The 13398-nt window shown below is 43.3% G+C and overlaps 1 protein-coding gene across 6 annotated transcripts in view; it reads left to right on the top strand.

The window, feature by feature from the left end:
• Positions 1-13398, top strand: part of SMAD9 (SMAD family member 9) — a 75440-nt gene that overhangs the window by 51642 nt on the left and 10400 nt on the right. For 3 of the 6 annotated variants that reach the window (XM_031001366.3, XM_055359451.2, XM_055359452.2), the window contains exons 4-5: positions 1202-1312; positions 2828-3049. In XM_031001366.3, coding sequence (XP_030857226.1) covers positions 1202-1312; positions 2828-3049 — 333 coding nt within the window. The remainder of the gene's footprint in view (positions 1-1201; positions 1313-2827; positions 3050-13398) is intronic. The other 3 variants (XM_031001367.3, XM_055359453.2, XM_063697263.1) reach the window with 1 other exon arrangement.

Raw genomic sequence — 13398 nt, 5'->3', positions numbered from 1 at the left:
AAGTTTTTTGGTAGGATGGGGTCTCATCATGTTGCCCAGGCTGGCCTCAAACCCCTGGACTCAGGTGATCCTCCCACTTCAGCCTCCCAAAATGCTAAGATTACAGGTGTGAGCCGCTGTGCTCAGCCTGTTCTGCTCCTTGAGTAGATAGACATATTTAGTCAAAGACCTACAAAAAGGTCATCTTGCCTTATAACTTTTTCACCAGAGTCATAGGAGTCGTAGTCCATTTTCTCACAAGGAAATATCTTACCCATGGTTTCCTAGTATGGTCCACGAACCCTGTATTAGAATTGCCATTGGGGCATGTTAAAATGTACATGGCTACATTCAACCACTGACGTATTGAATCGGAATTGCTAAGGATGGGGCCAGGAATCTGCATTTTTAGCAAGCTCCACTGGCAATTTTTGTGTACACTTAAGTGTGAGAACTACTTGTGTGGACAATTCGATACAACAAAGGCAGATTGATCAAACCTTTTACGCTGTTGTATTCCACCACGGATGTTAACAAGACCATTCTGAACTAACATTAGACATGCATACTGAAGGAATCGGTTGTTTTGTGCTGAGGTCCTCCATAAAGAGTTTTTCCTGTGCCTCATGAGTTTTTACTGTATTATGAATTATTATCCACGGAATGCATCCCATTTGCCTAACCATGATCACTGTCCAGTCACAGGACTGTCATTTGGGTAGAAGGGCCCTTCTCAGCGTGCCTTGGGTACAAGGTTATAATTACGTTTCAGGTATCCTGAAGTATCTCAGGGATAGAGCGTCCCCGTGGCCATTGTACAATTTGTGACAACATAGAAGCTGAAAATTAAGCTCACTTCAAAGAAGGTTTAGCTTTCTCTGTGTTTTGCAAGCCAGATCACAGACTATTCTGCTATGAGAAAAGCTAGGAGAACAGGTTCTGCATTTGAAAGTCTTGCCCTGAAGTCATTAGAACTCAATGATAACTCAAAAGTCGGAGGGAAAATGAATTGACCCTTTATGAGGCTCTCAGAACAACCAGTTTCTTCTGTAGGGTACTCACAATGTCACTTCAGAAGAGCCTTGTTACATTAATATGGTCTCTCTGTAGGAGTAGCACTGTCCACCAAGCTCAGGAGTTTAATGGCAAAAGATGTCGGATCCAACTGTCTTTGTGTGGTTTATCGATTTGACAATTCCTTTGTTCTACTGCTTTCTTTTAGTTGACACACCACCCCTGCCTTATCATGCCACAGAAGCCTCTGAGACCCAGAGTGGCCAACCTGTAGATGCCACAGCTGATAGACATTTAGTGCTATCGATACCAAATGGAGGTAAATTGCAGATGAACAGTGAAATGTAGCTATTTTCCAAAAGTATTTCCTATTACCCCCAAACAAAGCAACTCAAAAAAGAAAACCAGAAATGTACTGGCCTGCTGTTTTGCATGTGTTTTAAGAGGCAAATGGGATGGCTTTGCATTTTAACTTTGACATTCCTCAGTACAATAGAATTAATGTTTTGTTTATCATCATTACTAGAACAAGTTAACTTTTTATTTTAACTCAGCATTTAGAAGTTTGTAGTTCTTGATGTTAAGTATGGAGTTGGGAACTCAAGAAGTTAGGGATTTTATTCTATTTGTGTTTTTACTATATGTTTATAGTGGTGTCTTTCAGTTGGCCAGAGAGGTACTCTTAGAAATATACATAAGTGAGGTTTTTACAAAATTTTATTTGCATCTTATAATAGTCTAGATAAGTGTTGCTCGACTTTAATGTTCATATAAACCATGTTGTGATCTTGCATAAATGCAGATTTTTATTCTGTAGATCTTACGGTGGGGTCCAAGAATCTACATTGTTAAGCTTCCATGTAATGCAGAGGCTACTGTTCCATGAGCCAGATCTTGAGTAGAGAGGTTCTAAAGAAGCGTACCATTTGAAATACTCCAAGTGAATATTTTATAAGCTAAGATCCTTTTGTAAGAGAAATAATAACCCCCAAATTTATCTATTTCATAAATTTATATTTAGTGCACATAGGAACACACTCTAGATGCAAGAATGACAAGGATGTTCAAGGAAGAGAAAGGTAATATGATCACTAGAAAGGCAGAGAAAGGGTGTGAGTGGCAAAGAAAGAAGGAACTCTGAACTTTGGTTAGTTACAGGAAAGTGACTTAACTTTATGTTGGGTGTGAAAACATTCATGGGTTTCCTGATGGAATATCCAGCTCTCTTTAAATGTTTTTTTTTTCCATGCATAACTAGATATCCACAAAGCAGGATGTGAGCCCCTCTATGTGGAAGCTTTTTTTTTCCTTAAATAATTTAATGTCCTATTCAGCATTATTGATTTGCTTTTTATCATGGTCAAACTATTGTTTTCCATCTCTAGTTTGCTAGAAAATGATACTTTTTGCCACAAGGATTCAAGTGGGCACAGTAACAGCAACATGCCGTCTTTCACATGTTTCTCAAAGAAGAGGTGACCTGCCAGCTTCCTTTGAGCTGTGCTTGCTTTAGGGCCGACAGTTTTTTTATGTTCATCTGTTCATGTCATGTTTTCCCTGGCCCCTTCATGACCAATACACATGTTTATAAATGCTCTAGCCATGGAAGATGAACAAGGACCATGGGCTCTACATCTCAGGTGTGCTAGTGAATTGAGCCATCCCCAAGCAGCTCCCATGAGAGCTACAGGTTCTAAAAGATTGCAGAGCGGCATGCTTGGTCTTGCAGCTGACATTCTGATGAAAAGCATTAACTAAGTTTCCTGGTGGAATCATGAACTACACAGCCCAGGTATGACAGTAGCCACGTGCTCTCTGGTTTGTTTTCTTCCAGACTTTCGACCAGTTTGTTACGAGGAGCCCCAGCACTGGTGCTCGGTCGCCTACTACGAACTGAACAACCGAGTTGGGGAGACATTCCAGGCTTCCTCCCGAAGTGTGCTCATAGATGGGTTCACCGACCCTTCAAATAACAGGAACAGATTCTGTCTTGGACTTCTTTCTAATGTAAACAGAAACTCAACGATAGAAAATACCAGGAGACATATAGGAAAGGGTAAGAGCAAAGATGTCATTCCTTTAGTCATCTAGCCGAAATGTAGATGGTCGTGTGTGTAGAAGTGCACATGACCACCCTCACATGTTGGTCATGTGCCCCTGTGGAAGGACCCCAGGGCTGGTGAGCTCTGAGATAGCTCTGACATTACCACTGGGGAAAGCACATAGGTTGTCAGGATCTTAGTCCCTCTTCCTCTTACGTCATCATGCCACTTTCTAGGGGTGGCATGGAGTGGGGATCGTGAAGACAAGCAAGATGATAAATATGAAGAAAGCCGGATGAAATTATTAAATAGAAGTGTTATGCATTATTTTTCATTTCCCTAAAACTTACAAACTAGGATCATTTCTGAAGAACAGGAATTCTGACTAGATGATTATTTGTATCAGGTGAAGTTCCCTTTGGAGACTTAGCAGCTAGGTAGTTAGAAAGAATGACTGATTTATGTCTGGAAGCCTTTGGCATGTGATTGGGGCTCTCCTGTGTGCAGGCTGATTGGGTACAAGTCATACTGGTCTCTTTTCTGACCAGTGATGCTTTTGAAGCCCATCTCATTGGTCTGAGTGATGGTAGCAAATCCCAGCTGAGTGTGTGGTCTGGCTGAGGATCTTTAAATTATTTTCTTTTCTATTGGAATAGTTGGTATCTTCGAATGATACTATGGAGTCATAGATGTGAAGAACCTTCAGTCATTTGACCTTTTCTCTCTCCATCCAGCACTTAAGCCACCTCGGGAAGGGAGCCTCAGCCTTTTCTTTCAAATTTCCAGGCGAGATTCATTGTTCCATTTGGTGATGCATTCTAATATTCTTCCTAACATACCTTCAAAATGTCTCCTGTTGGAGTAAACCTAAAAGCCATTGTTTAGAAACAGGTTGAAATCATTCATTGATGTTGACTCTTAATGGAGACAGTTACTTTATGTTTATTTATATTGTCTCCATAGTGGCTTTGAGGCAACTTACGAGAAACCATTGCAGTGAAATGATAAATGAAAAATAGAAAATCAGAAACGGGTCGAGGGGAGGGGAGAAGAATCCAGATATGTCATCCATAAGGGTTAGCATTGTTAACCAAACTAAGCAGGGTCGGGCCTGGTTAGTACTTGGATGGGAGAATGCCTGACCTCCTGGGAATGCAGCCCTGTAGGTCTCAACCTTATTTTACCTAACCCCTATTCAAGATGGAGTTGCTCTGGTTCAAAAGTCTCTGACACAGAGAGCTGGAGAAGATGGTGGTGATTTTACTCTAGGTTTCCTGACAAGGAGGGAAGAAATGAAAAACTCACTCTGGAATGTAATTTTTATCCAAAAGGGGGAAAATAGCCATTCCTCAAAGGAAATAATCTTTGAATTAATTCCTAAACAAGTTTCTTGAGCATGGCTTTACTTTCAAATGATTTTTAGAAGAACCTTCAGTGAACTCTCAAGGCAAAACATTAACACATAATGTTGTGAAGCAGTTTGCTGAGGGGCTTTGCAGATTGGTCTGCATGTTCAATTTCTGCTGGTGCCAGTGGATCCAAAGACAGGATTAAAATATTAAAGGAGTGCTGAATGTGTTCTAGGAACCTGTCTGCAAGTCGCTTCTTCAAGGTGCTCCTGCTGAGGACATGGAGAGTGTGTGGTAGTCTGTTTCGTTGCTATAAAGGAATACCTGAGACTGGGTAATTTATTAAAAAAAGAGGTTTATTTGGCCCATGGGTCTGCAGGCTGTACTGGCATGTGCTTCTGGTGAGGGCTTTAGGAAGCTTCTAATCATTGTGTAAGGCAAAGGAGAGCCTGTGTGTCACCTGGGAAGAGACAGAAAGAGAAGGGAGCGAGGTGCTGGTCTCTTTTTAACAAACTGATTTGGCAGGAACTAATAGAGTGAGAATCCACTCATTACCTCAAGGAGGGCACCAAGCAGATCATGAGAGATCCTTCTGTGTGACCCAGACACCTCACACCAAGCCTCACCTCCAATATTGAGAATCAGATTTCGATATGAGATTTGGAGGAGTCAGATATCCCAATTATATCAGTAGCTCCTGTGTTGTTGACTGAGAGCTCGTCTTTAGGGTTAAGAAGCCACATGAGCAAGAGCCGGGACTGATGACCTGTTCTGCAAACTGGAGCACCTAATAGTGCTCCCCTCGATGCAAGGGTACTCACTGTCACATGGTCCAAAGGCAAAGTTACAGTTTTCTCAGAGCTGCTTAGAAATTAGTCCAATGTGGAAAAAAATTTTTTTTTAGACATGCCACAAGCCTTGCCATAAAGAATGGGTGGAAGAAAGTGTTGGCTTGGGAGATTTTAAAGCAAGGGCAGTCAGTCTTCTGTGAGATCACAGGATTCTCTCTCAGATGCTGCCATGGGTTATCTGGTTCCAGGAGCACCAGCCTGAGTAAGTTATCTGCAAAATGCATTCCTAGGCTAGCAAATGAGTTAACTTGCTCTGTGGAGTTAATTAACAGACATTAGGTTTTAGTAATATGCATTCATCTCACAAGTACTTACTGAGCACCGACTCTCAGTCAGACTGGACACTAGGGATGCAACAGTGGAAAAAAGACAATGACCAGACTTCCTGGATTACTTGCTGCTGGGGAAAGACAGACACGAAATACAACATATAGTATGTCCAATAGAGAAACACAAAGCAGGGGAAGAGAATGGAGACTTTAAACCAGCGTAACCAGGGAAGGCCTTCCTGAAAAAGTGACATTTGAGCAGATGTTACCAGAAAGGTGTCCCGATTCAGACCCCAAGAGAAGATTCTTGGAACTCACACAAGAAAGAATTTGGGGTGAGTCCATAGAGTAAACTGAAAGCAAGTTTATTAGAGAAGTAAAGAAACAAAAGAATGGCTACTCCACAGGCAGAGCAGCAGCATGGGCTGTTCCACTGATAATGTAGTTATTTCTTGATTATATGCTAAACAAAGGGTGGACTTTTTCCTTTTTCGTGGGTTTTCTGGGAAAGGGGTGGAGATTTCCTGGAGCTGAGGGTTCATTTCCTTTTTAGACTATATAGGGTAACCTCTGGGCATGGCCATGGAATCTGTAAACTGTCATGGTGCTAGTGGGAGTGTCTTTTAGCATGCTGATGCATTATAATTAGCATATAATGAGCAGTGAGGATGACTAGAGGTCACTTTCATGCCATCTTGGTTTGGGTGGGTTTTGGCTGGCTTCTTTATGGCACTCTGTTTTACCAGCAGGGTCTTTGTGACCTGTATCTTGTGCCAACCTCCTATGTCATCCTGTGACTAAGAATTCCTAGCATCCTGGGAATGCAGCCCAGTAGGTCTCCACCTTATTTTACTCAGCCCCTATTCAAGATGGAGTTGCTCTGGTTCAAATGGCTGTGACACAGAGAGCAAGGAAGTCAGTGTTCGTGGAGCCTGAACCAGTCTGTCAGGTTAAATTTTAGAGCTCCCTGGCTGAGGAGAGAGTCCATTCAAATTGTTGCGGGGCCTTCCAATTTTATTTTTGGTTTACAATATGATCTGACTTTACTCTTTCGAAAAGATTGCCTGGCTGTTCTATTGAGATTAATTAGACGGTGATGGGCAAGGATGGAAGATTTTTTTTTTTTTTGAGACGGGAATCTTGCTCTGTCACCCAGGCTGGAGTGCAATGAAACGATCTCAGCTTACTGCAACCTCTGCCTCCAGAGTTCAAGCGATTCTCCTGTCTCAGCCTCCTGAGTAGCTGAGATTACAGGCACACACCACCACACCCAGCTAATTTTTGTATTTTTAGTAGAGAAAGGGTTTCTTCATGTTCGCCAGGCTGGTCTCGAACTCCTGACCTCGGGTGATCCCCTGCCTTGGCCTCCCAGAGTGCTGGGATTACAGGTGTAAGCCACCACACCTGGCCTGAATATATCATTTTTAAGAATTCTTTTTAGTGGCCAGACGCAGTGGCTCATGCCTGTAATCCCAGCAATTTGGGAGGCCAAGGCGGGCAGGTCACCTGAGGTCGGGAGTTCGAGACCAGCCTGGCCAACATAGTGAAACTCCGTCTCTACTAAAAATACAAAAAATTAGCCGGGTGTGGTGGCGGGTGCCTGTAATACCAGCTACGCGGGAGGCTGAGGCAGGAGCATCACTTGAACCCAGGAGGTGGAGGTTGCAGTGAGCCAAGACCGTGCCATTGCACTCCAGCCTGGGCAATAGTGCAAGACTCCATCTCAAAAAAAAAAAAATTCTTTTTATTATAGTTAATGATGAGCCATTCCCCTACCCAGTAGATATCAATTAGCCTTCACACCATTTCTGGCTTTTATTCCTTGTGACTTAAATTAGCTAAATGGCTGGCCCTGCTAAAGGAAGGTCATGTTGCCACCCTGTCAGCAGTGCGTGCATTTTGAGTTTTGTTTTCTCTAGTGGTGATGATGGGTCCTCATTTACCCCACTTACCATCTAGTGGGTATGTCCCTGAGGTAGAGGGGCTGGTAGAAAGCATTTATTTGTAGCCATGCAGCAGTTAACTGGTACAAAGGGACTGAACTTATGACTTTGACCTCACTAGCAAGATGCTTTAAATAACTACTAACAGTTAGCACTAGCACACCAAAAGCTACCACTTAAATGTCAAAGGCAATACCTTGGGCAGCCTGGAACATCTCATTCCAGTGTGGGACCTATCCATATTCTTCCTTAGAAACTAGGCAGACCACTTGAACTCTCTACAATGACATATCAAATAATAATAATATGATGATGATGATAGCTACCCCCACTGATTACCTAATATGTAAGAGACACGCTGGTGGCCGGGCGTGGTGGCTCACGCCTGTAATCCCAGCACTTTGGGAGGACGAGGCGGGTGGATCATGAGGTCAGGAGATCGAGACCATCCTGGCTAACACACTGAAACCCCGTCTCTACTAAAAAATACAAAAAAAATTAGCCGGGTGTGGTGGCAGGCGCCTGTAGTCCCAGCTACTCGGGAGGCTGAGGCAGGAGAGTGGCGTGAACCCAGGAGGCAGAGCTTGCAGTGAGCTGAGTTGGTGCCACTGCACTCCAGCCTGGGCGACAGAGCGAGACTCCATCTCAAAAAAAAAAAAAAAAAAAAGGTAAAAAAATTTCTCCCTTTGTGGGAGAAAAAAAGTGATAACCATTAACCCTGGTTATTGAACTTTCTGAGATAGATCAAGCGTATCCTGAAAATAATTATCACATATTCCAAATCATTGCATTGTTTTTGGAATTGGGCTTTTTTAAAACCATTTTATGAATCTTTATTTTCATGTATATCTCAAGTTCTGTATAATTCTAGTAATTCTTCTTGTTTTATGAAAGGAATTATCCTGACATAAGGATTTTGCCAGTCAGCTCCTTGCAGAGGTGTTACCGGAAAGCGGTCCTGACCCAGACCCCAAAAGAAGGTTCTTAGATCTCTCACAAGAAAGAATTTAAGGCGAATCCATAGAGTAAAGTGAAGGCAAGTTTATTAAGAAAGGAAAGGAATAAAGAATGGCTACTCCATGGACAAAGCAGCCACCAGGGCTACTGGTTGCCTATTTTTATGGTTATTTCTTTTTTTTCTTTTTTCTTTTTTTTTTTTTTGTGATGGAGTTTCGCTCTTGTTGCCCAGGCTGGAGTGCAATGGCACAATCTCGGCTCACCTCAACCTCTGCCTCCCGGGTTCAAGCGATTCTCCTGCCTCAGCCTCCTGAGTGGCTGAGATTACAGGCATGTGCCACCATGCCCGCCTAATTTTGTATTTTTAGTAGAGATGGGGTTTCTCCACATTGCTCAGGCTGGTCTCAAACTCCCGACCTCAGGCAATCCACCTGCCTCGGCTTCCCAAAGTGCTGGGATTTCAGGCGTGAGCCACCGTGCCTGGCTGGTTATTTCCTGATTATATGCTAAAGAATGGGTAGATTATTCATGCCTCCCCTTTTTAGACCATATAGGGTAACTTCCTGATGTTACCATGTTCGCCATGGCATTTGTACATTGTCATGGCACTGGTGGGAGTGTAGTAGTGAGAATGACCAGAGGTCACTCTCATCGCCATCTTGGTTTTGGCCGGCTTCTTTATTGCAGCCTGTTTCATCAGCAAGGTGTTTATGATCTGTATCTTGTGCCAACCTATCTCATCCTATGACTTAGAATGCCTACCCGTCTGGGAATGCAGCCCAGTAGGTCTTAGCCTTATTTTACCCAGCTTCTACTCGAGACGGAGTCACTCTGGTTCAAACTCCTTGGGCAGAGGGTCTGCATGTCCAGGTGGTATTTGGGTTGCTTCCTTTCCCAATGGATTTCACTTCCCTGTCTCAAAATAGTCCTTTTGTTCTGCCTCTGAACACATGTAAGGCTTCTCATCTTAAAAAAAAGCAAATCCTAAAAAATATTTTAACATAGGATGCAATGTCACACTGTTACAGTCATTAACCTTGATGTTGCAGAATACTTAATATCCTGAGAAAATGTTCACAAGATATTATTAACTGAAAACAAGTTTTAAAACATCCTGTAGAGTATGATCCCAATTTTCTTCTTAAAAATGCACATGGCTGAGCATGGTGGCTCACACCTGTAATCCCAGCACTTTGGGAGGTCGAGGTGGGTGGATTGCTTGAGCCTAGGAGTTCATGACCAGGTGGGCAACATGGTGAGACCCTGTCACTACAAAAAATACAAAAAAGTTAGCTGAGTATGGCGGTGTGCATCTATAGCCCCAACTAGGCAGGAGGCTGTCTCAAAAACACATAAAAAAGACTGAAAGATGTTAATAGCTAATAACTAATAGATGTTAGCTTTGATTATTTCTGGGCTGTGGATTTGTGGCTGATTTTTCTTTTCTGTCTGTATTTTCTAAATTTTCTATAGTGGGCTTTCTTGATCCTGTGAGGATGGGGTGGGCATGGTGTGTAAGGGTGCTCTGGAAGGCAGCAGCAGTGGTAAGGGAGACACCTCACAGTGCAGCCCAGGCAGAGTGGCTGCGTGTTTGAGTGACAGTATGGGACATGCTGTGTAGTACAGTTGGGCCCAAACAAGCTTGTTTACCGTGTTGTCCTGAGAAACTTGGTCATCAGGGGCAGTCTTGGAGGACCAGCCTTGCTATCAGCCCAGAGGTGACTTTGTGTGAGTTAGGAAAATGTGCCTCTTCCTCAAGAGAAATTACTGCCATCTGCTGGGAAAGGATTGTAATAATTACACAAAGCTCTGAAGACTAGGAGGCAAACCCTGGTTTGCAGTGGTTGTGCAGTGCACAACGGTAGGAACAGTCCTCTGGAAGACCTGCCTCCATCCTCTGACCTAGGCCCTGGTGTGGATCTGGAAAAATGTATTTTTATATTATTAGTATTTTTTTTTACCACCCATTAAAACTTTTTTATTGTGGGAAATTTCAAATAGGAAAACAGAGAGGGGAATATAATGAGTCTTCATCTTACTATTTCCGGCTTCAATAAAGATTCACATTCTGTGCCATTCTTTTTCATCTATCGCTCTACAGTATTTTTGCTAGAATATTTTAGAGCAAATCTCATGCTTCATATCCTTTTTCCCATCTATTAGAGTTTATATCTAACTATATAAGAAATAATACCATTATTACACTCAGAAATATATATATTTTCTTAAAGCTTCTAAAATAGGTGTGCAGAAGAAAAGGCAACAAAGGCAAGGGGAAGATTAATTACAAACTCGAGAGGAGGCGTTGTGCTTGTGTTGGGACGTTTAGGTTTTGTCCTAATAGGAGTGGAGAGGCTTCTGCATCTTCTGTGCAGGACACTCTGCCTTTTATGGTGATCTTTTTGCCTCCCTCCCAGTAAGGAGGGTATCCCTGCACCTTCCTTCTACTTTGGGACACTGACTTCTTCCTCTGTTAGTAGGTTCCAGAGATAGGCACACTCTCACCAGCCTGCCCAACCTGCCCTCTTCCCAGTCATTTCCTGTCATTCAAGGCAACAGAAGAGGATTAAAAGGGGACACACTTTTGTAGTTCGACCCAGCAAACCCAAATTAAACCCAAGGTTCTTCTAGTCCTCATTAACCACAACACAGGACTCCACACTCCCTGATCTCATAAAAAGTGGGTGGCAGTCACACACAAATGGAAAGTTCAGATAAAGAAAGACACAGCCCAAGCAGATACAGAGCCCAAGATGTGGGTGGAACTTGCTTGAGGGCCGCATTGCCAGCGTTCTCTTTATGATCTCAGGCAGTACTTCTTTTGGGGCATTTATTCCTTATTGCTCGGAGTTAGAACAGGCTGCAGGATTGTAACACTAGCTTTTCCTTCCACTTCTAATGCTACTAAATTACAATAATGAACATATTAATGGCATATTTGATTGCAACAGTAACAGGTGTGATATCTCTTTTAAGCATTTCATACAGAACTGTCAGAATGTAGGCTGCAGTAAAATCTGCACATGTTCATGCTTTTCCTGTACCGTTTTAAAGGAATATCACTGGCTAGGCATGGTGGCTCATGCCTGTAATCTCAGCACTTTGGGAGGCCGAGGCAGGTGGATCACCTGAGGTCAGGAGTTCGAGACCAGCCTGCCCAACATGGCAAAATACCATCTCTACTAAAAATACAAAAAATTAGCCAGGTGTGGTGGCAGGCGCCTGTAATCCCAGCTACTCAGGAGGCTGAGGTAGGAGAATCGCTTGAACCCAGGAGGCAGAGGTTGCAGTGAGCCGAGATCGCGCCACCCCAACTCCAGCCTGGGCGACAAGAGGGTAACTCTATCTCAAAAAAAAAAAAAAAGTGCAGGTCACCCGGCCTCACCCTGGACCTGCTGAAGTAGTGATCTGTTTTAATAATCTCTGCAAGTGGTCTTAGTGCAAGCTAAGGTTTAAGAACCACTGCTCTACTCTGTGGTGATCTTGAATCTGACACTAGCGTTTAAAGCTACTATTCTGGCCTACCAAATGGATGCAAATAACATTGTTGGCCTACTTGACTCCTCCTCAGATGCTGGTGTCTCTAGCCAGAATCTGGCCTCCCTCACCCTGAGGCTGGGTTCCACCCTTTTCTGGCGTTTCTGGGCAGGCTCCGCATGCTGGTCCCATTGGCTCTGCTCTTCTCTCTCTGGATGCTGGACGACTGCCTACCTGCCCAGGCTCTTCTCTGCATTGGTAGCTTTGCCAAAGTGGACTGTGGTTGCAGATGACCTGAACAGGATTGAAAACCAACCCCTAAAGATAAATAACAGACTCAGATAACAAAAAAATCGTATTTATCTTATGTAATAGGTTTTGAGAGGATTATATATTTGAAGGTCATTCAATTCACATACCGACTAAATCCTTAGCAGCTCCACTCTGGCCCCTTCACCTGCTTTCCCTCTTGAAAAAACCTCCGCCCACCCCCGCAAGGCAGGTCTTTCCCCTTTGGAGCCCACAGGGGTTGTTGTAAGAGGCGGTGTTTGCATTTTGCCCTGGCCTGGGGTTCTCTTTGTGATCATGAGGGTCCAGCCAAGTAACTCTCCCAGCCAGTTAGGACCATCCTTCTGCCCCCTGGCACCACCGCCTAGGCCCCGGGGTTAGGGGCCAAGGCCATTCAGGAGAGTGGGTAACAGCGATGAGATAGAGGAGGGAGAGGAAGGCTGAGGGAAGCGGAGAAGGGGAGCCAGTCTCTGACTGAGGAAGAGGAGAGGCAGTGACAGGACAGTCGTGGACTGGATATCCAGGGCTGTGCTTTAGCTGTGCGACCCTGGCTCAGTTTCTTCAGAGTGATGTGGTTGGGATACATACTACTCAAAATTGTTCTTTTCTAAAATTTTATTAAGGGAAAAGGAAACAATAAATATGGTGGGATGTAATCACATATAATGCAGAACTGCCTCAAGTGCTACTTAGGACCTGACAAAGAAACTCCCAGCAGCTACGTCAGTAACGTTTCCTAGATTCAGAGTCATGCACACGAGGCCCTGAGCAGCCCTGGAAGCTGTGAGTTCTGTTCTTTAAAAGTTTCACAATTAGACCCCAAATATATAAGTATATTATGGATTGTTTCTGCAAATACCTTATAACTGCATAGTGATCATATGTATAATCACATTGACTTCTAGTGCTGGAGACTTTTTTCCCCATCAAAAGTGGGAGTAAAATTGTTCTGATATTTAATATTCACTAGACTAGAATTTCTTCATTTTTTTCTAACATCAGTCCCTTGCTATACATTTATATTAAATCTCAAACCCAGACGTTTAGAGGGAAAGGATCAACTAAAATTTAATTTGGAATGGAAATTAGCATGAGCAGCGACATTCTCAGGATGCTTTTCTTTTCTTTTCTTTCTTTTTTTTTTTTTTTGAGATGGCCTCTCACTCAGTCGCCCAGTCTGGAGTGCAGTAGTGGCGTGATCTTGGCTCACTGCAGCCTCCGCCTCCCAA

The sequence above is a fragment of the Gorilla gorilla genome, chromosome 14 (genome assembly GCF_029281585.2).
Source record: "Gorilla gorilla gorilla isolate KB3781 chromosome 14, NHGRI_mGorGor1-v2.1_pri, whole genome shotgun sequence".
Taxonomy (NCBI): domain Eukaryota; kingdom Metazoa; phylum Chordata; class Mammalia; order Primates; family Hominidae; genus Gorilla; species Gorilla gorilla.
This window is presented reverse-complemented; position numbering and strand designations above follow the sequence as displayed.